The 26,547-nt window shown below is 44.0% G+C and overlaps 1 protein-coding gene and 1 non-coding gene across 3 annotated transcripts in view; one reads left to right on the top strand and one right to left on the bottom strand.

The window, feature by feature from the left end:
• The window catches only part of ST3GAL3 (ST3 beta-galactoside alpha-2,3-sialyltransferase 3), a 246,338-nt gene that overhangs the window by 141,360 nt on the left and 78,431 nt on the right, over positions 1 to 26,547 (top strand). For both annotated transcript variants that reach the window (XM_049774906.1, XM_049774905.1), the window contains one exon: positions 19,306 to 19,398. In XM_049774906.1, the coding sequence (XP_049630863.1) occupies positions 19,306 to 19,398 (93 nt within the window). The remainder of the gene's footprint in view (positions 1 to 19,305; positions 19,399 to 26,547) is intronic.
• LOC126012881 (U6 spliceosomal RNA) lies at positions 23,717 to 23,823 on the bottom strand. The gene has a single exon (XR_007497229.1). It is a non-coding gene; the product is annotated as a U6 spliceosomal RNA (small nuclear RNA).

Here is a 26,547-nt window from a genome sequence, read left to right as displayed (position 1 = left end):
AGGAAAGCAAGTGCAAATGTTCAGCTTACAGATATATTCCCAGAACAGTATGGTGTTTCTGGTGCATAGTAAAAATTAAGTGTTTCTTTTCTTTTTTTATTTGGAGCTTTATTTAAAAACCATGATAAGTTGCTCATAATGCAGTCATTTTAGGCATTCAGTGTTCCAACACCCATCCCTTCACCATGTCTCCAGTTACCCATTTACCTCCCCAAGCCTGTTTCTTAGCAGGCACAAAGTAATTTACTTTTTATTGCTTATTATGACATAGATCTCATAATGGTGTTACTAAAGTCATTGAGGAGTTACTGAGTAGTATGTACTGATTGAACCTTCTGTGTTATGTTTTTACTCACTGAGCTTAGTGAGTTTTTACTCAACTTCCCCACCTAATTTTCTCTGCTCCTGCTGGACTGTCAGTACTGTGAAATTTGGGGATGTGGCCACACACTCCAGGAGCTGTGGAGCTGGGATGATTTAGCTACATGGCATCTCAGCAGGGCCGTTTAATGCCAGCCTAACTAGGGTGTGGCTACAGCACTGGGCCTTCCAGCATAGCTGGGACGTGCCCCCCATCCCCATCCAATAAGGATCTGGGTTCAGAAATCAGGTCTACCTGTGTGTCAGCTCAATTGTGCCTTCTCTCCCTAATAAATGTTTCTCATTTTTTGGGTAAGTAATTCTTCCTTTATTATGCAAAAAAAAGTTTGAAATTTGGAAATGTATTAAAGCTGAAGTTTAATCTTTCATATATATACACATAAATATGAAATACATATACATCTATATACATCATATATATGTTACTTATTTTGGGGTGGGGATTTGGTTTGCCCTCTCCTCCCAAGATTGCTATTTTCAGTTATGTGGCTGGTGTAACCATGATTTTTCTTTTTTTTTTTTTTTTTTTTTTTTTTTTTTTGTGGTTTTTGGGTCACACCCGGCAGTGCTCAGGAGTTACTCCTGGCTCCATGCTCAGAAATTGCTCCTGGCAGGCACGGGGGACCATATGGGACGCCGGGATTCGAACAGATGACCTTCTGCATGAAAGGCAAACGTCTTACCTCCATGCTATCTCTCCGGCCCCAACCATGATTTTTCATGGCTTGATACATCTCTTTCAAGAATAGACTGAGTCTGTGGAACTGGCCGAATGCAGAAATGGTGACTGTATGGGGCCGGGCGGTGGCGCTGGAGGTAAGGTGCCTGCCTTACCTGCGCTAGCCTAGGAGACGGACCGCGGTTCGATCCCCCGGCATCCCATATGGTCCCCCAAGCCAGGAGCGACTTCTGAGCGCATAGCCAGGAGTAACCCCTGAGCGTCACCGGGTGTGGCCCAAAAACCAAAAAAAAAAAAAAAAAAAAAAAAGAAATGGTGACTGTAGTGTTTTTTTTTTTTTCCTTAATCATTAAGAGAGGAAAAGACTATAAGAGAAATAGTGCCACCTTTCACAACAAAAATCAGATCCTCCGGGGCCAGAGAGATAGCATGGAGGAAAGGCGTTTGCCTTTCATGCAGAAGGTCATTGGTTCAAATCCCATCATCCCATATGGTCCCCCGAGCCTGCCAGGAGCGATTTCTAAGCATTGAGCCAGGAGTAACCCCTGAGCGCTGCCGGGTGTGACCAAAAAACAAAAAAACAAAAACAAAAAATCAGATCCTCCAAGTTTTAATATAGGATGATTATCAGAGAAGGAAAAACATTGATGAGGACTGCCACATACTGCCTTTAATTGGCCCCAAGTTTTATCAAGAACTGCTGCCATTATGCCAACTACGGAGAACAATTTTCTCTAATGGGTGTGTGTAGTAGATGAAGAAAAGAGAGCAATAAGCCCTTTCTGTTGACTCCTGTTGGTCTGTAAGTACAGCTGAAAACAGTTTTACTAATCATTAAAGGTAGGCACAGCAGGTAAATAAGTCCTAAGTGTATAAGATAAATATACACCAAACTATGTGGGATTTATTTCAGAAATGCTAGCCTGGTAACATTAGAAAATCAATCCAAGTAATTTATTACATTAGAAGGCTAAAAAAGAAAAACATGATTGTAACTGTAGGCATAGAGAAAAATCATTTGATACAATTCAAGACAAAATTTTGAGTGTAGAAAAAAATCCTTTATAAACCCAGAATAAAGAGATGAAAAAGCCTTACATACCCTACACTTACTTTTATGCTTAATGATGAAAAACTAGATGATTTTTCCCAACACTAGGAAAAACACAAGAATATTCCTTTTCAATACTATTCAACATTCTTCTTGAAAGTTCCAATTAATGTAATTAGAGAAGAAAAGGAAATAAAAGCAGAGAGATTGGGAAGAAATAAAACTGTCTTTATTCACAGATGACATGATTGCTTGTGTTGAAAATCCTGAAGAACTGGAAAATTATGGAGCCAATAAATAATTATAGCAAACCATAGGAATTTTGATTAACAAACACAAGTTGGTACCAATGATGAACAATTGGGATTTGAAATTAAAAGCATATTATCATTAGTCAACTGGATAGTGAGGAATAGAAATTGGACTGTTAGGGGCTAAAGATATAGTATAGTTGGTAGGATCTTACCTTAATGTCCTTGCATGTGATAAACCTGGGCTTGTTTTCTGTCTCCCTTTATTTATTATTTTATATTTTTTATTGAGACTAATGTGATTTACAAGTCTTCCACAGTTGTATTTCAGTTACATAGTGACAATAATTAGGGCCATTCCCACCACGAGTGTTGACCTCCCATCCCCATATTTCCCAGCATGCATCCCATACCTCCTCCCTTAGTGTCCTAGACTGCTAGTGTAACAGGTCCATTTTTGTATAGCTTGTTAGTTTGGGTCTCTTGATTCAACTGTTGTTGACATTGGTTTGGGTATTTAGGGTTGACCGTTATATCCACTCTATGTTCTGAGGCCATTTGGTCCTGGCTCCCTTTATGATCCCTCCTGGCCTTCCAGGAGTGATCCCTGAGTGCAGAGTCAAGAGTAACACTGTGTACCACTAGTTATTGTCCGAAACCAAACAAAAACAAAAATTGACTTTTGTTGGTGATCTTGAATTATAATGCTGTACACTTAAAATTTATGTAATATTATAAAATTTTGTTACTCCTATATATTCATTGTATATAATCACTAGTGGTGGGGCCAGAGTGTTTTTGGTGTTTTTGTTTTTGTTCTTTGGGCTACACCCGGTGATGCCCAGGGGTTACTCCTGGCTATGTGCTCAGAAATTGCTCCTGGCTTGGGGAACCATGTGAGATGCCGGGGGATCGAACTGCGGTCCATCCACTTGTGCCACTGCTTTCACCCCCCAGTGCATTATTTTCTTTTCTTTTCTTTTCTCTCTCCTTCCTTCCTTCCTTCCTTCCTTCCTTCCTTCCTTCCTTCCTTCCTTCCTTCCTTCCTTCCTTCCTTCCTTCCTTCCTTCTCTCCCTCCCTCCCTCCCTCTCTCCTTCCCTCCTTCCTTCTTTCCTTCCTTCCTTCCTTCCTTCCTTTCTTCCTTCCTTCCTTCCTTCTTTCCTCCCTCCCTCCTTCCTTCCTTCCTTCCTTTCTTCCTTCCTTCTTTCCTCCCTTCCTTCCTTCCTTCCTTCCTTCCTTCCTTCCTTCCTTCCTTCCTTCCTTCCTCCCTTCCTTCCTTCCTTCCTCCCTCCCTCCCTCCCTTCCTTCCTCCCTCCCTCCCTCCCTCCCTCCCTCCCTCCCTCCCTTCCTTCCTTCCTTCCTTCCTTCCTTCCTTCCTTCCTTCCTTCCTTCCTTCCTTCCTTCCTTCCTTTTTTGTCACACCCGGTGGCACTCAGGGGTTACTTCTGGTTCTATGCTCAGAAATCACCCCTGGCAGGCACAGGGGACCATATGGGATGATGGGATTTGAACCACTGACCTTCTGCATGAAAGGCAAACGCCTTACATCCATGCTATCTCTCCGGCCCCTTTTTCTTCTTCTTCTTCTTCTTTTTTTTTTTTTTTTTTTTTTGGTCCCAGAATATTTTTAAATGCATATATTTGTTTGTTTTGTTTTGGGGTCATATCCAGCAGTACTCAGGGATTACTCCTAACTCTATGCTCAGGAATTATTCCTGGCAGCGTTCTGAGGGAACCATATGGGATTCTGGTGGTTGAACACAGGCTAGCTGCATGCAAGACAAAATACCTTGCACCTTGCTGTACTATCACTCTGGCTCCACATTTTTATTTATTCTTCTTCTCATACTCAAGTTAAGTTTGATACTTCTAGAAGCAGGACTAGGTTTGTTTTGTGACTTTGAGTATTCCTGGCCTCTCTATAGAAACCTGGTCTGATCCTTTTGGAAAACCTTGGTCTTTGTGGATTTAGGTAGAAGGTTATCTAGAAACCACAATGATGAATGTATTTTTTGTTTGCTTTATTTTGGGGGCCACTCCTGGAAATACTCAGGTATTACTTCTGGTGTTGCTCCCAGGGGTCACTCCTAGTGGACTTGGGGGACCATACGGAATACCAGAGATCAAACCCAGATCAGCTGCATGCAAGGCAATCACCCTGCCTGCTGTACTGTTGCTTTGTATCTTAGCTAAGAGCTGATAGAAGAATTGGACACAAGTTTTCACTGTGCATTTGACTACTGGCTGCTAAGATTGAGCCTCCGTTGGGTGCAGTGGGGTGTTGGCATTTCAGTTGAAGAAAAGTCCCTGAGCAGATGTTGGCCTCACTTCAGCCACACCACTTCACCTCTCTTCCCAGCAATTGTCTTACTACCCACAGAGTTTTGGAAACAGCCATGTGAGTTGTAGAGAGAATTCAAAAAGAATGAAAAGACTTGAATTTTTTTTTCCCCACTGTGAATTAGTCAAATAATATAGTGATTCAGATGAATCTAGAAGTCGTAAAGGCAGGAGTCCAAAGTTAAAGCAGTAGGAACAGGGACTAGAGAAATAATACAGTGGGTACTTATTTTTCTTGCACATTGGCCAACCTGTGTGTGATCCTGGGTATCCCATTATGGTCCCTTGAGCACTGCTGAGCGTAATGCCTGAGTGCACTAGCAAGAGTAACCCCTGAACACCATTGGGTGTGGCCCAGGGCCCCCCACTTTCCCAAGAAAGGCAGTAGAAACAGGAACAGGTGGTTGTACTAAGTTTCTTTTCTCTTTTGGTTCTGGGACCATACCTGGAGATGTTCAGGGGTTACTCCCAGATCAGTGGTTGTTCGAGTAGGTCCTCAGGAGATCAGAAATGCTGGATACTGAACTGGACCTCCTGCATGTGAAGCATGTACTCAGCACGCTGAGTTCTATGACTATTAGTGACTCTTTTTTTTTTTTTTAGGGAGGCCCACACCCACTGATGTTAAGGGGTTTCTCCTGGCTATGTGCTCAGAAATCACTCCTGGCTTGGGGGACCATATGGGACATTAGAGATCAAACTCAGGTTCGTCCTGGGTCAGCTGTATTCAGGGCAAATGCCCTCCCGCTGTGCTATCGCTCAGGCCCCTATCCCCTATATGTGACTTCTTAAAGATTACTCTGGTTGCATTGCTTTGGTCAGTCATTCTTGTTCTTCCTATCAGTTCTCTCAGGTATGTATTCTAACCAGTTTAAGAATAAGGAAACCTGTTATTTCTTACCTAAGGTTATGCAGCCAGAGAGTAGAAGAGTTTGTTAATTGAACACCAGTTCCAAGAGCCTCAGACACACAGAACATACAAGGCACTGATCTGTTTCCCAGATTTTTGCCTTAAAGCTTACTGCTTTCTACTACATAAAGGATTTTGATTTTGATAGATTTTTTGTTTGTTTGTTCATTTGTTTGGTTTTTGGGCCACACCCAGTGTCACTCAGGGGTTACTCTTGCTCTGCACTCAGAAATTGCTCCTGGCTCCGGGGACCATATAGGACTCTGGGGATCGAATCCAGGCCTATCCAGGGTCAGCTGCATGTAAGGCAAACGCCCTACTGCTGTGCTATTACTCCGGCCCCAGAGTTTGTTTACCTTGTCAAAAAATGGGACATGGGGCCAGAGTGATGGTATAGTGATCGTAGAGCTTTTTGCTTTGAGCACATGGCTGACCCACGTTCAATTCTTGACACCCCATGTGGTCCCTAATTCCATCAAAGATGACCCCTGACTTCAGATCCAGTAGTAGGCTCTAAGCATTGATGGGTGGCCCCAAAACAAAACTAAAAATTGGAGGGTAGAGGGTTTGGGGAGAGTACAGGGGGTTAAGGCAGTTGCATGTGTCTGTTCCTGATTTGATCCCAGGAACCTCATAGGATCCCCTGAGCACAGAGCCAGAAGTAAGCCCTGGGCACTGCTAGGTCTAGTCAAAAACAAAATATATAGGGGCAGGAATGATAGCGTAGCAGTAGGACCTTTGTCTTACACATGACCGACCCAAGACGGACCCTGTTCGAATGCTGGCATCCCATATGGTCCCCGAGTCTGCCAGGAGCAATTTCTGAGCACAGAGCCAGGAGTAACCCCTTAGCATCGCTGGGTGTGGCCCAAAACCTATATATATTATATGTATGTATATATTTTTTAATATCTTTTTTTTTTTTTTTTTTTTTTTTTTTTTTGGTTTTTGGGCCACACCCGGTGACGCTCAGGGGTTACTCCTGGCTATGTGCTCAGAAGTTGCTCCTGGCGTGGGGGACCACATGGGACGCCGGGGGATCGAACCGCGGTCCGTCCTAGGCTAGCGCAGGTAAGGCAGGCACCTTACCTTTAGCGCCACCGCCCGGCCCCTATATTTTTTAATATCTTAAAGTGGGGCATGGTCAGGGTCTGGGCTGACTCAGCCCACTGAATGCAAGTTGAATCTCCAGCACCATCACATGATAGAGCATGATCACAGCAGCTCTGCTATTTGGGATTTGGGGCAACAAAGTGCACTATCTCAGGCATACTCCAACCCACAACCAACTGCATGGAAACAACACCAGCAAAGGGAAGGGAAAAGGCAGCTGGGAATATTATCTTAGAAAAATTCTTCTTAGGAGCCAAGTGATAGCACAGCAGTAGGGTGTTTGCCTTGCATGTGGACAACCCGGGACAGACCCGGGTTTGATCCCAGCATCCCATATGATACCCCAAGTCTGCCAGGAGCGATTTCTGAGTGCAGAGTCAGGAATAACCCTTGAGTGCTGCTGGGTGTGGCCCAACCCCCCAAAAAATTCTCTCAGAGTTTGTAAAGCTTATAAAGCTGCAGCCAAATATTCTTTTGTAAAACCTCTGTGTATGGGGCCGGAGAGATAGCATGGAGGGTAAGGCGTTTGCCTTTCATGCAGAAGGTCATCGGTTCGAATCCCGGCGTCCCATATGGTCCCCGAGCCTGCCAGGAGCGATTTCTGAGCATGAAGCCAGGAGTAACCCCTGGGCGCTGCTGGGTGTGACCCAAAAACGAAAAAAAAAAAAAAAACCTCTGTGTATAAACAAGTTGATAGGGCAGAAGAGATGAAGAGATGGTATAATCATAAGGTACTTGCCTTGGACCAGAGAGATAGCACAGAGGTAAGGTGTTTGCCTTGCAAGCAGCTAATTCGAACAGATTGTGGTTCAAATCCCGGCATTCCATACGGTCCTCCAAGCCTGCCAGGAGCGACTTCTAGCGCAAAGCCAGGAATAACCCCTGAGTGCCACCGGATGTGACACAAAACAAAACAAAACGAAACAAAAAAGGCAACTTGCCTTGAACCCAGGCACCATGTGTGTTTCCTGGAGCTCCAGGTGTGATCCCTGATGTTAAAGCCAGGAGTAAGCCCTGAACACAGCTGGTGTTACCCAAAAGCCAAAAATGAAATAAACAGGTCCGTGGATCCAAGTGAAGTTGAAATATCAGTGAGAGTTTAGAGGAAAGAGGAAAGAAATACTGTTCATTTGTTCCTTATTTAATGAATGACATGAAAGTACTTTATTGTGGTCAAACGCTGTTTCCTTCTCTCTGGGTTTAGGAGATAGTGTCATGTTTTTTATTAGTAAGTGCATTGTTCCTGGCTAATTGTGCATCTCCCACAAAAAGATAGCAGTGCTCGCAGTGTCATGCCTCTCTAGAACCTGTTCCATAAAATTTTTGTTTGGGGAGCCACAACTGATAGTGCACAGGAGTTACTCATGGCTCTGCACTTAGGAATTTCTCCTGACAGTGCACAGGGGACCAGGAGCCAGGGATCAAACCAAGGTCAGCTGTATGCAAGGCAAGCACCCTACCCACTATAATATCTCTCCTGCTCCTGTTTCATGAATTTTTATATTCATGTTTTATTTTATTTATGTTCATAATATATAGCTCTTCTCCTTAGATCTCCAGTACTATTTATTTCATGCTGGTCGCATCATTACTAATGAGACCTCAATATCCTCAATATCAATATTGAACACTAGCTTCCAGTGACTGTACTTTGATGATGATGATTGCAAATGCCTGTCTTCCCAGATATGTAGGGAAACTGCGATGCTAATTCATTTTCTTGCAGTGTTAAATATAGTTCTTGAAATTACCAAGGTTGAATCATGAAAGAATAGAAAATTTGAAAAGACTGATTACATACTTTTAAGGAGATTGAGTTACTTTTACGGTTTTTAATAATCAAACCTCCCAGTAAACAAAAGTCTAGGTTAAGTTGACTTTATTGGTACATTCCATCCAACAGCTAAAGAATTATTATTGATTCTTCTCAATATTTTAAAAAATAAAAACAGAAGAAGGGCCCGGAGAGATAGCACAGCTGTGTTTGCCTTGCAAGCAGCCGATCCAGGACCTAAGGTGGTTAGTTCGAATCCCAGTGTCCCATATGGTCCCCCGTGCCTGCCAGGAGCTATTTCTGAGCAGACAGCCAGGAGTAACCCCTGAGCACCGCCAGGTGTGGCCCAAAAACAAAACAAAACAAAAAAAACAACCAAAAAACAATATATTACAAGGCTGATATACCATGATCAAGTGGAATTTATTCCAGGGATGCAACAAAACTAAACAAAAAAGCTATTTTGGTTGGTTTTTTTGGTTTTTTTTTTTTGTTTGTTTGTTTTTGTTTTTGGGTCACACCTGGCAGCGCTCAGGGGTTACTCCTGGCTCTCTATGCTCAGAAATTGCCCCTGGCAGGCACAGGGGTCCATATGGGACACCAGGATTCGAACCACCGACCTGCATGAAAGGCAAACACCTTACCTCCATGCTATCTCTCTGGCCCCAAGAAAGCTATTTTTAAAATAGTTTTTTTTATTGGAAGCATTATGAGAACAATGTGGTGGATCCTTGACTCTTTGGTGGTAAAGAGGTATGGTAACTATGCATCAAACCATAAACAGAATTTGTTACCCTGTACATGGCCCACCCTGGTTAAATCCCGAGAATCCTCCAAAGATCACCCAGATCTTAAACACAGAGCTAGGAGTAAGCCTTGAGTACTACTGAGGATGACTAAATCCCACCCCCAAAAAACACTCATAAATGTGGACACTGCTGTTAATGTTTAATCTAAACTTACCACCATAATATAAATTAATAAATAAATAAAATTGGGAAAGAAACAAAAAGGAAAGAATTACCCACCAATATTTCTGATAGATCGATACAAAACTTCTCAACAAAATATTAACAAGCCAAATTCAACAATATATTACGAGGCTGGGGCCAGAGAGATAGCATGGAGGTAGGGTGTTTGCCTTGCATGTAGAAGGATAGTGGTTCAAATCCCAGCATCCCATATGGTCCCCCAAGCCTTCTAGGAGCGATTTCTGAACATAGAGCCAAGAGTAACCCCTGAGTACCATCGGGTGTGACCCAAAAACAAAAACAAAAAAATAAAATAAAATAAAAAAACAAAAAACAATATATTACAAGGCTGATACACCATGATCAAGTGGAATTTATTCCAGGGATGCAAGGATGGTTAACACACACAGTATCAAGGTGATGTGCATCATTAACTTAATAAGTATAAAATCACGGGGCCGGTGAGGTGGTGCTACAGTAAGGTGTCTGCCTTGCAAGCGCTAGCCAAGGAACGATCGCGGTTCGATCCCCTGGCGTCCCATATGGTCCCCCCAAGCCAGGGGCAGTTTCTGAGTGCTTAGCCAGGAGTAACCCCTGAGCATCAAAAGGTGTGGCCCAAAAAAAACAAAACAAAAAAAAGTATAAAATCACAATTCGCGGGCCGGGCGGTGGCGCGGGAGGTAAGGTAAGCCTTACCTGCGCTAGCCTAGGAGACGGACCGCGGTTCGATCCCCCGGCGTCCCATATGGTCCCCCAGGCCAGGAGCGACTTCTGAGCGCATAGCCAGGAGTAACCCCTGAGCATCACCGGGTGTGGCCCAAAAACCAAAAAAAAAAAAAAAAAAAATCACAATTCGCGGGGCCGGGCGGTGGCGCTCGAGGTAAGGTGCCTGCCTTACCTGCGCTAGCCTAGGAGACGGACCGCGGTTCGATCCCCCGGCGTCCCATATGGTCCCCCAAGCCAGGAGCGACTTCTGAGCGCATAGCCAGGAGTAACCCCTGAGCGTCACCGGGTGTGGCCCAAAAAACCAAAAAAAAAAAAAAAAAATCACAATTCGCTTAATAAAGGACGATATGGCATTTGACAAAATTCAACATCATCATGATAAAAACTTTCAAGAGTGTATATATAAAGAATGTATGCCAACATAATAAAGGCCATACATGAAGAACCCATAACTAATATCAAAAGCTCTATATTCGTAAGCAAGACAAGAAAAGTCTCTTGGAGCTGGAGCAATAGCACAGTAGGGCATTTATCTTGCATGCAGCTGACCCAGGACGGACCTAAGTTTGATCCCCGGCGTCCCCTATGGTCCCCTGAACCAGGAGTAACCCCTGTGCATCACTGGGTGTGACCCAAGAACAAAAAGTCTCTTGCCACTTTACTCTTCGTTTTTTTTTTTTGTTTGTTTGTTTTTGTTTTTTGTTTGTTTGTTTTGGTTTTGGTTTTTGGGTCTCACCCAGCAGTGCTCAGTGGTTATTCCTAGCTCTATGCTCAGAAATCGCTCCTTGCATGCTCAGGGGACCATATAGGATGCCAGGATTCCAACCACCATCCTTCTGCATGCAAGGCAAATGCCCTACCTCCATGCTATCTCTCCGGCCCTGCCACTTTATTCTTTATAGTACTAGAAATCCTGAACCGTATCTATTCAAGAAAAAGAAATAAGAATTATTCATATTGAAGAAGACAAAGTAGATAGTCTATTTGCAGTTGACAATATTATTTGTTTGTAGAAACACTTAAGATTATGTACACACACACACACACACAAATTGTTGAATTAATAATAAATTCAGTAGAAGTGCTGGTTACAAAATACAGAGACCAGTTATGGTTTTGTTTTGGTCTGGTTTGGTTTTTGAGCCATACTCAGCAGTACTTAGGAATTACCCCTGGCTCTATGCTCAGGAATCATTCCTAACATACTCAGGGGAGACTTAGGAAGCATGTGGGATGTTGGGATCAAACCTAGGGAAGCCACATATTAAAAAATGTCCTACCCACTATTTTATTGCCCCCCAGCCTCCAATCAGTACTGCTTCTTTACACTACCAACAAACTAATAGAGAAATTAAGCATACAATTTAGGGCCTGGAGAACAAGCCTTGACTTCAGTCTCCAGTATTACCTTCCCCCAGCTCACCCACACACAGAGACTAAAATATCTATAAGTAGATTAAAATAAGGAGATGAAAGACTTGTACAGTGAAAATTATTAGACATTGATTTAAGAAATTGAAGAAGACACTAATAGAGGGCTGAAGCAATATTACAGTGGATAGAGTATTGCCTTGCACATGACCAACCTGGGTATCCCATATGGTCCCCCAAGCTCTGCTAGAAGTAGTGATCCCTGAGCATAGAGCCAGAAATAAACCCTGAGGGGCCAGAGAGATGGCACAGTGGTGAGGTGTTTGCCTTGCTTGTGGCCAACCTGGGAGGGACCTGGTTCGATTCCTAGCATCCCATATGGTCCCCCAGCCAGCCAGAGGCAATTTCTGAGTGCAGAGCCAGAGGTAACCCCTGAGTGCTGCTGGGTGTGGCCCAAAAACCAATCAAACAATAAATAAAGTTTAAAAAAAAAAAAAGAAACCCTGGGACCACAGGGTGTGCCCTCCCTCCCCCCAAAAAAGACTAAAGGAAAGATATACCATTATTCAGGATTGGAAGAATTAACATTAAAATGTCCATTAGGGGCCAGAGAGATAGCACAACAGTAGATCATTGGCCTTGCAGAAGACCAACCCTGAATGACCCGTTTGATTCTTGGCATCCTCTATGGTCTCCCGAGCCTGCCAGGAGCAATTTCTGAGCCCAGAGCCAGGAATCATCCCTGAGCACCACCGGGTGTGACCCAAAAATAAATAAAACAAGAAGTCCATATGCGCAAAGCAATCTACAGATTTTAGCCATATCACAATGTATTATTTGGTAGGCACAATGTAGCATACCTCTCAATCTTGCCTTCTTGGATTTCTTTGGCTTTGCATGCTAAGGACTATACTAGGACACTTGTATCTGAGTCAAGTAATAAGACCAATTATGGAGTGCTTGATGTATGTCAGTGTTAGTTTCTTTGTTCTTTTCCTATCACTTGGAGAGAGGAGGAGCTACTTTCTTTTTAAAGAAATGATTGAATATAAAAGCAGAATTGAACTGGAAGAGCTGCAACAGATCCCTAGTGGAAAGTTGCTCTGAGAATTGCTTAGATATCTCAGGCTGCAGCATTTTCCAGAGCTTCCTGCAACACATCCTCCAAGCCAAGGTGAAAAGAATTACAAGGCCTGTAGACAAAGATAAACTACTGTAATGGGAGCTGCTGAATCACTGACCAAGTGGCAGAGTGCCATTGTTTGTGGTAAAGTACAATAGCAAGAACCAAAAGGTAAGGGTATATCAAGAGACCACAAGCTCCAAATGGCTCAGATCAAGCAATCCCTTTTCTCTTAAAGCGACAAAAGAAGGATACTGAGGCTTAGTTATAGATCATAGTAAGCTTGGAGCAAAAAAAAAAAAAAAAAAAAAAAAAAAAGTATAGAAGGGGCCAGAGAGGCACTTGGCCTTAATCAATTGATCAACCCTGGTTTGACCCCCTGCACCACATTTGGTCACTTGAGCACAGAGCCAAGAGCCCTGAGCATTGCTATGTGTGACCCTGAAGCAAATAAAACAAACAACAAAATTATTAAGTTGCCTCTGTCTGCTTGGTGATCACAGACTACGTAAAGGACCATTGGTGCCCAGGACTAAGTGGATCAGCAGCCAGTCCAGTGTGAGAATGAAGCCTAATGGTTATGCAGGAAGAGCCAGCAGCCTCCATTTACAGGGTGGGAGGAACAAGGCAGTCAAAGAAGAGAGAACTTGTTCTTAAGAAGAAAAGTTTCCATCTTGGCGCTGGAAAGGCTCTGTGGCAATGTTAAGTAACCTTGCTTACATAAAGGCTATTTCAGAAAACAATTAAAGTGGAAGTGTTTAATGACTGGATAGAATTGCTAACGTTAACAAACAGCCCCTGCCATTTCCCATGTGGTGGCATCTTCTAGAAAGAATCCTTTAATGATGGGAGACTTGCATCTTTGTTCAGAAAGTAGAAGATAGAATGGAAGAGATGCCTAGGGGTAAGTTTGTGGCCCAAGTTTCCCCCAGCATGGAATCACAGTAGTTTTGATTAAGTTACTATATTTGCTGGAAACTTAATAGTTAGACACTATTGTTTAATGGGCAGCATGCTAGGTTGTCATATACACGGTCTTACTTAATTCCCAAAAATTCAGGACTCTACCTCACTGAATTAGTATAGGGATTGAGGAGGTGGGACATTTTAGTGAGCTAAGCTGAGTTTAGTTTCCTCTAAGAAGGTTCTAGAAGTTGAACCCTTGGTCACAAGATGCCTGTTCTCTAGAATACTTAGAAATAACCTTCAAAGTCTTTTTTCCACTTGCCCTCGCTATCACTTGCCTTCCTCTCCACTTCCAGTCAAGTAATGGTAAAGTCAAGGCAATCAGTGGCGTTCACCCTGCAAATGTGTTATTGGGTTTATGCTCTTTGCATCATGCAAATATCATGCATCATGCAGTGCACTCTGCTTGGTTTTCATGGTCCAAGAGAGAAAGAATCATTCCTTAAAAAAAATTTGTAGGGGGCCAGAACTATAGTACAGTAGGTAGGGCACTTGTCACCCCACCCCCATCTTCCTGTGTAATCTTACCTGATGGTAAGACCAGCCCATTTCTGGGAGGGATTTTTGGTAGGATTGCCTCAGGGGCAGAAGGAGGATTCAGCGGAAGATTCAGGGGGAAGCAGGAAGAGACATGGCAGAAACAGGTTAAGATGTCATGACAACTGATGAGAGCCTGCTTAAAAGGTAAGCTTAGGTGGCTAGGGTGTATTATCAATAAAGCTTCATGTCTCCTGAAACCTGACTGCCTGTGGATCATTTCCTCACTGCCATCCTAAGACCCACAGACTGGAAGGAAGGGGTTACAGGTGCTTGGCCTGGGCTTGCAGAAAAAGGCCTCTCCATCCATCTCACCATCATTCACCTCCATCCAGGACTCAATAATTAATATGTATTTCAACATGCACTTGCCTTGCATTTGGCTGACCTGGATAAAATCCCTGGCATCTTATTTGGTTCCCTGAGCCCATCAGGAGTGATTCCTGAGCCCAGAGCCAGGAGTAACCCATGAGCACTGCCAGGTGTGACCCAGAATAAATATAATAATATAAATACAATAAGTTATAATATATGTTAAATTTAGGTCTTGTGATTTATAACACTGTTCATAATAACATTCCAGGTCTACAGTGTCCCCACATAGATAACTGCTTTTCGGTGGGACACATGTTGAGCCATGACTGTGTCCTACTCATTGCTTCTGTCATTCCAGATCAGTGACATGATTACCCTCAGCACAGACTGAGAAGAACTGTGGGCCAATGTCTATATTAAGTACTTTATTCTCAGTGTAATCCATACTATAGCTTGATGAAATTCTGGTAGGATCAGTTTAAAGAGGGAATATTTGGAGAGCAAAGAGATAGAACAGCAGAATAGGTATTTGCCTTGCATGGGGCCAATCTGGGTTCAATCACCAGCATCCCATGTGGCCTCCAAGCACTACTAGGAGTGATTCCTGAGTGTAGACAGGAGTAACCAATGAACACTGCTAAGTGTGGCTTCAAAACCAAAAAATAAAGAGGAAACATTTAGGCATACAGCGTACACAAAACCAAACAACTTGAGCCAGCATAAAAGTTTATACAAAGAAACTCTGAGAGGAGGCCAGAGAGATAGCACAGTGGTAAGGCATTTACCTTACCTTGCATGCAGCTGACCCAGCATGGGCGGTGGTTCGAATCCCGGCATCCCATATGGTCCCCTGAGCCTGCCAGGAACGATTTCTGAGCACAGAGTCAGGAGTAACCCCTGAGCATTGCCAAGTGTGAACCAAAAACAGAAACAAAAAAGAAAAGAAAAGAAACTGAGAGAATGAGAGGAAGAAAGAGGGCAGTGAAGCGTATGGGAGCAAGTGAGCCAGGATGTGGGAAGTCAGCCTTGGTTGAGAGTACACAGGTGGGATGGGGAGATTCTCCTCAGGAGGGGGCAGAAAGCTTCAGAAAGAAGTTGTGCTTTGATGGACAAGTGGCAGCTAAAGAGGAATCACTGTCCAGACATGTGGGTGAATAGTGGCAGCCTTCTGTGCTCAACCCTTCCCTGTTGTCTCCTCAAAGTCATTTCTCTTCTAACTGACCTCAGAACTTTTCCTCCCAGTTTAGAAATTTGCTTGTAAACTTCTTACTTCGAAAAGCTTTTCCTTTCCCTGCTTCCTCCCTCTAGCTGTTGTCCCATTTCTCTATCTCCCTTTATAGCAGTATCCTAAAAATAGTCTCTATCCCATGACTCCAAGTCTTCTCCTTTTTCTCATAAATCTAGTGAAATCAGCATTTTGCCCCGCCTGCCCCCAGAGGCCATTTCTGCACCAGGTGGGGAGAAAGCAAGGGGTAACTTCCATGCAGTCCCTAGCTTGTAGCACCCATGTTTTTGGTGTCCTGTACGTTTTCTCGGGAAGTAGGGAGAGGATATTCAGAGCTTTCTTTTCCCCTGTAGAGACAGTCCCCATGGTAGCATCACCCTAGACCCCCATGTAATAAGCCTCCACGTGCTGGCAGCCTGCTCCTGCCACCTCCTCATTTCTGTCACTTTGGTGGAGTGCTTTAGAGGTCAACCAGCCCCTCCAAATGTGCTTTCTCACCACATCCTCCTGAGATCCCTGGGAATGATGTGTTTCCCATGTGTCGGCCAGGAGTCAGATTTCCTTTTGCTCACCCATAGGCCCATGGCCCACCCAGCAGTATCCCATAACATGCTGCCAGAATCCCCTCCTCTTTCCATCTACCGCCCACTGCCCAGCCTAACTGCTCCAGTTTGGTGTTTGAGAGTGACGCAGGCCATTAACCGTGTGGCTACTTTGGGGTTCCAGTTCTCCATCTGGAGTTCCTCTTGAGAGTTCGATGGTTCATTACAGCTTCCCCCTCAGGGCCTGATGGTCACGTTTGCTGGACAATGGGTGCTCTTACTGGGTGAAATGCTAAATCTCCTTAGATGAAAGGCCAGCTGCTGAGTAGAGGAAGAACAAGGGCTGCGTGATTTGATCAGACATCTGTGGGGCCTGCTGGCATTTGGAGTGAGTGCCTTAGAGAAACTGGCTATTCTGGCCCGAGGGAGTTGGTGACTGTTGATCTTGGTGGTTTTGACCGCCAACTGCCCTAGAGGTCCCTGCTTTCTGTATGACTCAGAGTCCCCAACACTCCCCCTATTCTTCTCTCACTGGAACAGGCTATTTCTAAGGCATTTTAATTTGGTAATCAGTAGACAGATCCATTGTGCCCTGGCTGTGTGCTGTGGATACCCTGTTGCTTCCTAAAGCCATAGGAGGGTGATGTTTTCATCTGTATATCGCCCTACCTTGACTGCCCTGGGAACAGCTGTCCCTCCAGATCTCTTTTTCATGCTCCCATGAATCAGGGCCATTCTTGGGTCTGAGACTGTCCCCAGTCCTTATTCCTTAAATAATGTCCCTGATGTTAATGGCGTGAACTAGAGATAGAGAGGCCAAGATGTGACCCAATGTTTGTTTTGCATGAATTTCCACACTGTCAGTGTTAGAAGGACTGCGTTCATCCAGTGATCTTTTTGTTGTTGTTGGTGTTGGGAAGCTTGCGTAGGTTCAGAGGCCCACAGGAACCTACAGGATAAAGTGAGCATGAGGGAGATAGGTCTCAGACCCTCACTTATTTGTGCTTACTACACTCTGTTTTGTTTGTTTGTTTGTTTTGGTTTTGGTTTTGGGGCCACACCCGGCAGTGCTCAGGGGTTACTCCTGGCTGTCTGCTCAGAAATAGCTCCTGGCAGGCACGGGGGACCATATGGGATACCGGGATTCGAACCAACCACCTTTGGTCCTGGATTGGCTGCTTGCAAGGCAAATGCCGCTGTGCTATCTCTCCTGGCCCGCTTACTACACTCTGAAAGCTGTGGGTGCCACTCTTTCTATCTCTCTCTTGCCACCAACTCTGCACTCACCAGACACGCTGTTACAGGTCCACGCTCTGTCCAGCTTCCATCCCAAAGCCCCATCGACCTCTGAAAGACTTTAGACAAGTCTCATCTCTGTCGGCCTCATGTCTGTCTGATATGTTAGCAGCACCTCCTTACAAGTCTATTGAGCAGAGAAACTGAAGGGAAAAAAATCTTTAAAGACTATAGAAAAATCTATAAATGCTAATTCAGAAACTCCCAATGAGTTAGGCAGTTGCTTTAAGTTTAGAGTTCCTTTCCCAAACACTGTTGTTTACATAATAGAATATTGTTAAAGAAGTTCTCTTGTTAAACCTTCCGAGGTATTTTGCCTGCCAAATAAAGTCCCAACTCTGCCCTGTCACTCAGGCCTCACATTTGCATTCCAGCTTTAAATTTCACTGCAAGGGAAGGTGGGAGCCTATGTGGGCCCTCTAGGAGAGACTATGTACATGGTTTTGTCTGCATTCAATGAGCCATGGCACTACTTAGGCTCTGGGAGAGGCCCACAGGGACACAGGAGTGAATACCACATGCCAGGCAATTATCATTTCTGCCACTCAGTGCAGGTGCCAGCCACCTTCTTGCTTGCCCACCCAGCCCAGTCCTGCAAGTGGCAGCCCAAAAGGAGACAGGCATTAACCCAGCACCACAGAGCAGCTGAGCAGCTGTGTCAGCAGTAGGCCTGAGAGACTGGGAGGTGGGGGTGTATGCTTCCAACCCTGCAATCACTGTATGTGCCCTTTGGGGTGGCTTGCTCTTGGCAGGGTTTGGGACGGCAGGATGCTAAAACTGAAAGAGGTGAAGAGTGTTGGCCCTACTAGCCTAGACCTCACGACTCTGCCAAAGCATAATTCCACCCTCAATAAGGTCTGGTCTCCATTCGAGTGCAGTAATACTATCAGGCTGTTGGATCCCTTTGACAATTCAGAGATCTTCTGTCCCCATCTGGGCAAGCTCACAATCGGGCAGGGCTAAATCAGATCTTCCCTTGAGAACTCCCCATACAAGGACACATGACTAGCCTCCACAGTACAGTGTAGTAAGTGCTGATGGAGACAGGCATGCGGTGCAAGGTCAGTCATGGCTTGGACTGGAGGAGCCCAGAGTGGATGGGCTGCCCAATCTGGGGGACAGGATTTCTCCCTGTGCTGCTGACATCAGAGCTTCTTAATGAGGGAGCGGAGGCATGGATAGAAGGCAAACAGGCAAACAGGAGGGGCAAGTACAGGAGTACACCACCTGATAAATATTAAAGTTTACATGAAACATTACCATGTACATTTTGGCCTATGTTCAAGGCAATATATTGCTCCACTGACTGACACACAGAATAGGTGTGGGGAGATTTGAGACAGAAGGGACATTGGGAGGTCAGTGTCCTTGATCTCTGCTAGCCCTGCCAAGCTCTTCTGCAGATCCCCTGGGCTCTACTGTCCTGGTCTGGAGCTTGGAGAAAGTTCTGGTTTCTGTGTTCACTTGCTTCCTGCAGTCTCTTCAGAGCCCAGTGAGTCCCCTGCATCAGGTTCCGTGGAAGAGCTTGCTTATTTGACTGTCTTGCTGTTCCTTGGTGACTTTATGAGTTGTATCTTGCTTTTGTCCCTTGGAAGCCTTGATAAGAAAAGGATCACAGTGCTGATTGTAGAGAATAAAATTCCCTGCTGGCTAAAAAGCCTAGAACCCTTCATGAGCCACTGTACCACTGACTGCTAAGTACCTGACAAGCTGTAACTATCTTCTCTCCACAGGCCTGCTGAATTAGCCACCAAATACGCCAACTTTTCAGACGGAGCTTGCAAGCCAGGCTATGCTTCTGCTTTGATGACCGCAATCTTTCCCCGGTAAGTGCCTCCACTTCTTCCTACCAGGAGGCCCCAGCTCATGGCAAGTAATGTGCTTCTGAAAAGTATGATTCTGTGGTAACTTCCCCTCTGTGTCCTAAAGTCGTTGGAAAGACCCCAACTTTGGGCTTGCTTTTGACCTCAGGTGTCTGAAACACCTCCTGAAGCTCACACTAACCAATGCAGCTGGCTCTGTGGAGGCTGGGGGGGGGGGCCTCGTACCTCCAAGCTGGTCCATTAGGTTGGTATTCCGAGAAGCCACCCTGCCCAGAAGCTTCCCATCACAGTGTCCATAACCAGACTTTTCTGGAAGCCAACAGCCAACAGGCTCAGGAGGGCATAGCCAAGTGTACAGGTCAAAGTGGAGTAAAGAGACATCTGGGCTGGTATCTTGCTTGCTGGCCATTTGGCCTTCTGGCATTCCTCACTTCCCAGAGAAGAGGCTTGCTGGGAAGCCATCCCGAACTTCGATGTTCCTTTTCTCAAATTCTGGGCCCTTGTTTACTTGTCTGCCATTTCCTTTTGAGAGTTTCTTCTCCAGAAGCTTTGGTGTGAAAAAGGTCCACACATGGAGACTGTTCATTGCTGCTCCCAGTGCAGGGAGTCTGTGGAGTGTCCTGGTTCCCCCAGACAGTTTCAGGACGAGTAGGAGAAGAGGTCACTCAGAACACTTTGGGGGTTGGAATGTAGTGTTGAACCCTAGGGCATTCGGGGTCCTCCACTCATAAGAAGCTGAGGTTGGGTACACTGTGATTGCAGAGGGATGCTGAAAAACAGCTTGCCCCAAAGGAGGTCCAGGGAACTGGTTCTCAATGCGCCTTTTCTCTTCCTAACGTGAGTGAGCCGTGTTTTGCTCCCCGGGTGGAACAGGGGCCATGCTGGCGGAGTATCTGGGACTCACATAGAGGGTTCATTGTCTGAGGGCTGCCTTTGGGGTGGCATCCTCAGCTCATTACTATGCAGCCTTACGTGTGCAAGTGGGCTGGGCTCTGTGTTCTCACGCATGTTTTCTCAGGCCTCTGTGACCTGGTCCCTTGGACAGACAAATGTACATTTCCTTGACCTGTACATCGGTTTTCTTTATTCATTCTGATGGAAAGTCTTGCATAAATCTGTGGTTTAAAAAAAAAAACTGGGGTCTGAACGATGGCACAGTGGTAGGGCATTTGCCTTGCACGTGGCCAACCTGCGACAGACCTGGGTTTGATCTCTGGCATTCCATATGGTCCTCTGAGCCTACCAGGAGAGATTTCTGAATGCAGAGCCAGGAGTAACCCTTGAGCACCGCTGGGTATGGCCCAAAACGAAAACAAAAACAAAACAAAACAAAAATACCAACTCTGGTGGGCCAGAGCGATAGCACAGTGGTTGGGCATTTGCCTTGCACACAGCCAACCCGAATTTGATCTTCAGCATCCTCTATGGTCCCCTGGGCCTGCCGGGAGTGATTTCTGGACACAGAGCCAGGAGTAACCCCTTAGTGCCACTGAGTGTGATCCAAAACATACATACATACATACATACATACATACATACATACATACATACATACATACATACATAAATAAATAAATAAATAGTAAAAACAAACTCTGGGGCACAAAGCAATAGCACAGCTGGTAGAATGTTTGCCTTGCATGCAGCCCACCTGGGTTTGATCCCTAGCATCCTATATAGTCTCCCAAGTACTACCAAAACTGATTTCTGAGTGCAGGTGCAAGAGTGACCCCTTATTAAGGCTGGGTATGGCCCAAAATCAAAAGAAAACAAAAATAGTAATAATTAAAATAAAATAAATAGAAATAAACAGTGGGTCCAGAGAGATAGTACAGGTGTAAGGCGCTTGTCCTGCCTGCAGCTGATCCTGTTCTAATCCCTAATATCACCTATGGTCCCCAGGGATCACTCCTTAGCAAAGAACCAGGAATAGCCCCCTGAACACTACTAGGTACCCCCAAAAGGAAAATGGAAATTAATGTAGACAATATATTCTTTTATATATGTATATTCTTATTTCTGACTTCCCCAAAGTCAGCTAACATTACCAGAAATGGAACAATACTGTACTTACAATTTCAGATTTTAATTATTTTTGTTTTGGGGTCACACCCGGTGGCACTCAAGGGCTACTCCTGGCTCTGCTCTCAGAAATTGCTCCTTGCAGGCTCGGAGGACTATATGGGATGCCAGGATTCAAACCACTGTCCATCCTGGGTCAGCAAGGCAAAAGCCCTATCACTATACTGTCCTCCAGCCCCTCAGGTTTTTATTTTTATTTAATTTAATTTTTTTTAGGTTTTAATTTTTAATTGTATGTGTCATGGTGCTGGGGTTTAAGCCAAGACGACTTCACATATGTGCCTGGCTGAATTTTGCTTTTTACTCCAAACAGTATGTTAGAGACTATCCTACTATTACTCTATATGGCTACTTCCTTTACTTGTTAGATAATTACATAATACACAATTATATTGGTGAAAAATAATTTTATTAACATACAGGTTTGCTGGTGTTTAAGTTACATACAATGAAATGGACTTGCAAGTATAGCTCTGAGTTTCATATACATATGCTTGTAATACCCACATCAAGCAATACAGCATTTCCCCCATCACCCTCTAAAGTTCTCTTAAAGTTAACCCAGCGCTGATCCCCAGCCACTGACATTTGTGGATGAGAGCTATTCCTGTAGTATTGTATAAATAAATGAATTTATTTATTGTATAAATGAATACTGAGTGTTGCATAAATGAAATTAGATTAAATAGTACACTGTCTTTGGACTTTTTCTTTCATTTTACATGATGCATTTGAAATCTGTAAATGTTGTGCATATCCACTTTGTTCTTTTCCCCCCCCCCCCTTTTTTTTACAACACCTGGCATTGCTCAGTCTTATTCCTGGTTCTGCATTCAGAGGTCATGCCTGGTGGAACTAAAACATCATATGGGGGGCCGGAGAGATAGCCTGGAGGTAAGGCGTTTGCCTTCCATGCAGAAGGACCGTGGTTCGAATCCTGGCATCCCATATGGTCCCCTGAGCCTTCCAGGAGCAATTTCTGAGCATAGAGCCAGGAGTAACCCCTGAGCACTGCCAGGTGTGACCCAAAAACCAAAAAAATAAATAAATAAATAAAAGAAATCATATCAGGTGCCTGGGATGGAACCTGGGTGAGCCATGTTCAAGGCAAGTGCCCTGCCTTCTGTACTATCACTCTGGCTCATTTGTTTCTTTTTATTGCTGTATGAGTATAGTTAATACAGTTTGTCTACTCAGAAAGAGTTAAGCGTGAGTTTATGCCAGTCTTCAGTGATAACATTAAATACTTGTATACTCTTATTTTGCTCTATTTTACTTTATAAGATAAATTGCTGAACTCTTCTAAAATAACTGCTAATTTTTGCTCTCACACCAGCCATAAATAAGCAGGTACACTATGAGCAGTGTCCTCTCTCCACCAGTGTCCCCAGATTCCCTCCTACCCCCTCCAACCTATCACCTTGGCAGGCACATAAAATTTTTATTTTATATTGCTTGCTCCAACAAAATTTAAAGTAATGGCGGGTGAAGTTATCAGAAAATAAAGAAAAATCAGTTTGTGATGATCGCTAATTGATTTTAATCAATATGAATGAGATGTTAGTTCATTTGTTGAAAATGTATAAAATCCCTTAGCAAGCTAAAAGTCAATATACCTTTCTTCATCTAACAGAGGGCAGCCATATGCATCATTAGTGTGTACCATGTTGGAAAGTTTTGCCCTGTCCTTGAGGAAACCTTGCAAAACTGGTTTCAAGGCTATGGATTCCCTGTTGCCTGTTCATGAAACATTGTGTAGTTCCTTCAAATCTGTTTGTTTGTTTGTTTGTTTGTTTATGAGCCACACCTGGTGATGCTCAGGGGTACTCTCGCTTTGCGCTCAGAAATCGCCCCTGGCTTGGGGGACCATATGGGACGACGGGGGATCGTACTGCGGTTCGTCCTAGGTTAACACTTGCAAGGGAGATGCCTTGCCGCTAGTGCCAGCGCTCTGGCTCTTTAGTTGAGTTTTTGTGTTATATCCCTCCATTCCCTTCTGGCTTGCAGTTTCATTTGTTAGATGTACTGTACATCTTACATACGTAAATTCCCTTTTTTTAAAAAAAAAAAAGAATTGTTTAATGAACCATGGTTTATAAAGTTAATTGATAGTTAAGTTTTAGGCATGTAGTATTTCAACACCAGAGTCAACTCCCATCACTAGTGCTCCCATGTAAGTTCCTTTTTTGATCTTGTTGCTTTCAGTATTCTCTGTCTCTGATTTTTGTCATTTTTTTTTTTAAATATGGAACGCTTCACGAATTTGCGTGTCATCCTTGCGCAGGGGCCATGCTAATCTTCTCTGTATCGTTCCAATTTTAGTATATGTGCTGCCGAAGCGAGCACTGATTTTTGTCATTTTGAGTAAAATGTATCTGCAATGTATCTGGGAATCTTCCTGGTTAAGTCTATTTTCATTGGGACCCTTTGGGCCTCTTGGATCTTTGTGCCTATAATTCTCAAATACTCCTTTAGGATTCCTGTGATTCTTGTATTGTTCCTCTTAAACTCATTCCTTAGTTCTCTGCTACACTGTTCATTTCTTTTTTTTTTTTTCCTTTGGTTTTTGGGTCACACCCAGCAGCGCTCAGGGGTTACTCCTGGCTCTATGCTCAGAAATCGCTCCTGGCAGGCTTGGGGGACTATATGGGATGCCGGGATTTGAACCACCATCCTTCTGCATGCAAGGCAAACGCCTTATCTCCATGCTATCTCTCCGGCCTTTGTTCATTTCTTTTCAGAATATTTTCCACCTTGTGCTGTTTCCTTGCAGTTTCCTTACCTTGGAGCTCCTAATATTTTGTTCAGTTTCTATCATTCTGCTATTCAGAGCTTTTGTTGACTTTTTTAAGTTTTTTAATTATTATTCATTTATTTTGGCTTTGGACCACACCTGGTGGTGCTCAGGGGTGACTGGCTCTGTGCTCAGAAACTGCTCCTGGCAGGCTCAGGGAACCATGTGGGATGCCTGGAATTGAACATGGGTCTGTCCTGAGTCAGCCACGTGCAAGGCAAATGGCCCTATACCACTTTGCTGTTGCTTCGGCCTGATTGACTTTTCTTTCTTTCTTTCTTTTTTTTTTTTTTTTTTTTGGTTTTTGGTTTTTGGGTCACACCTGGTAGTGCTCAGGGGTTACTCCTGGCTCTATGCTCAGAAATCGCTCCTGGCAGGCTCAAGGGACCATATGGGATGCTGGGATTCGAACCACCATCCATGCAAGGCAAACGCCTTACCTCATGCTATCTCTCAGGCCCCAGATTGACTTTTCTTAATGTCACCTACTATGCTCTTCATTTCTATCATTTCTGATTGTAGTAGTTTGTTGTTTTTTTTTTTTTCGTTTTGATGCTTATGTTTGTTTTTTGCTGACTACTTGTGCTATTGTTTCCTTGAGCTCATCAAACTTCCTCATCATAGTGTCACTAAAGACATTCATGTCTGAGGATTTACTGGTGGTGTTTATATCCTGATGATAATTGTTTTATTTATTGAACTTGGTGTTTTTGTTTTTTAATCTTTATTTAAACACCATGATTACAAATATGATTGTAGTTGTATGATTTCAGTCATGTAAAGAACACCCCCCTTCACCAGTGCAACATTCCCACCACCAATGTCCCAGATCTCTCTCCTCCCCACCCCACCCACACCTGTACTCGAGACAGGTTTTCTTTTTTTTTTTTTTTTTCTAATTTTTGGGCCACACCCGGTGGTGCTCAGGGGTTACTCATGGCTATCTGCTCAGAAATAGCTCCTGGCAGGCACGGGGACCATATGGGACACCGGGATTAGAACCAACCACCTTTGGTTGGTTGCAAAGCAAACGCCGCTGTGCTATCTCTCCGGGCCTTAGACAGGTTTTCTACTTCCCTCATTCATCCACATTGTTAGGATAGTTTTCAATGTAGTTATTTCTCTAACAGCACTCATCACTCTTTGTGATGAGCTTCATGTCGTGAGCTGTATCTTCCATCCCTCATCTCTTTTGTCTCTGAAAATTATTGCAAGAATGTCTTTCATTTTTCTTAAAACCCATAGATGAGTGAGACCATTCTGCGTCTCTCTCTCTCTCTCTGACTTATTTCATTCAGCATAATAGATTCCAAGTACATCCATGTATAGGAAAATTTCCCTGTTGGCTTTTTTTTTTTTTTTGTTTTTGGTTTTTGGTCACACCCAGCAGCACTCAGGAGTTACTCCTGGTTCTATGCTCAGAAATCGCTCCTGGCAGGCTTGGGAGACCATATGGGATGCCGGGATTTGAACCACCGTCCTTCTGCATGCAAGGCAAATGCCCTACCTCCCTGCTGTTTCTTCGGCCCCTGGTTTTCTAATGTTCTTGCTGTGCTACAGTGGGGAAGACATGGTCTTTGTAGTTATTAGATTCTCTGGAAGATGCTGGAAGATGGATTAAGCTGAAGTTGCTTTTTTCTTTTCTGCCTGTCTTCACCAAATGACAGGAAGAATATCTGAGTACTGTGTAATTTCTTGAGTAGATCAGGAGCTGTGGTGTGGATTCATTTAAATGTTGCATGTCGGGGCCAGAGAGATAGCATGGAAGTAAGGTGTTTGCCTTGCATGCAGAAAGATGTTGGTTTGAATCCCGGCATCCCATATGGTCCCCCGAGCCTGCTGGGAGCGATTCTGAGCGTAGAGCCAGGAGTAACCCTGAGCACTGCCAGGTGTGACCCAAAAACGGAAAAAAAAAATAATGTTGCATGTCATTTGCGTAGGCTGCTGGGAGCTAGCTGGAAAGGAAGGACTATGCCTTCTCTTCTGGCTTAGTTCCAGTGTGTCAGCTGGAGACATTTCTTACCTGGAATGGTGGAGTTGCAGTCAAGACGTTCATGACATGAGTCTTCCTAAATTTAGCTAATTTTGAATTTAGTGAATATTCACTGTGGGTTCAGATGTTTTGGGATTTTTTTTGTTTTGTTTGTTTTTGCACTTTTTTCATGATTAATGATGTTGAATATCATTTTTATGTGCTTATTTGGTGTTCTTTAATCTTTTGAAAACAGTTTAAATCTTTTTCTTTTCCCCATTATTTTTAGTTGTTTGACTTCTTA

Source organism: Suncus etruscus, chromosome 6, assembly GCF_024139225.1.
Source record: "Suncus etruscus isolate mSunEtr1 chromosome 6, mSunEtr1.pri.cur, whole genome shotgun sequence".
In the NCBI taxonomy this organism is placed as follows: domain Eukaryota; kingdom Metazoa; phylum Chordata; class Mammalia; order Eulipotyphla; family Soricidae; genus Suncus; species Suncus etruscus.
This window is presented reverse-complemented; position numbering and strand designations above follow the sequence as displayed.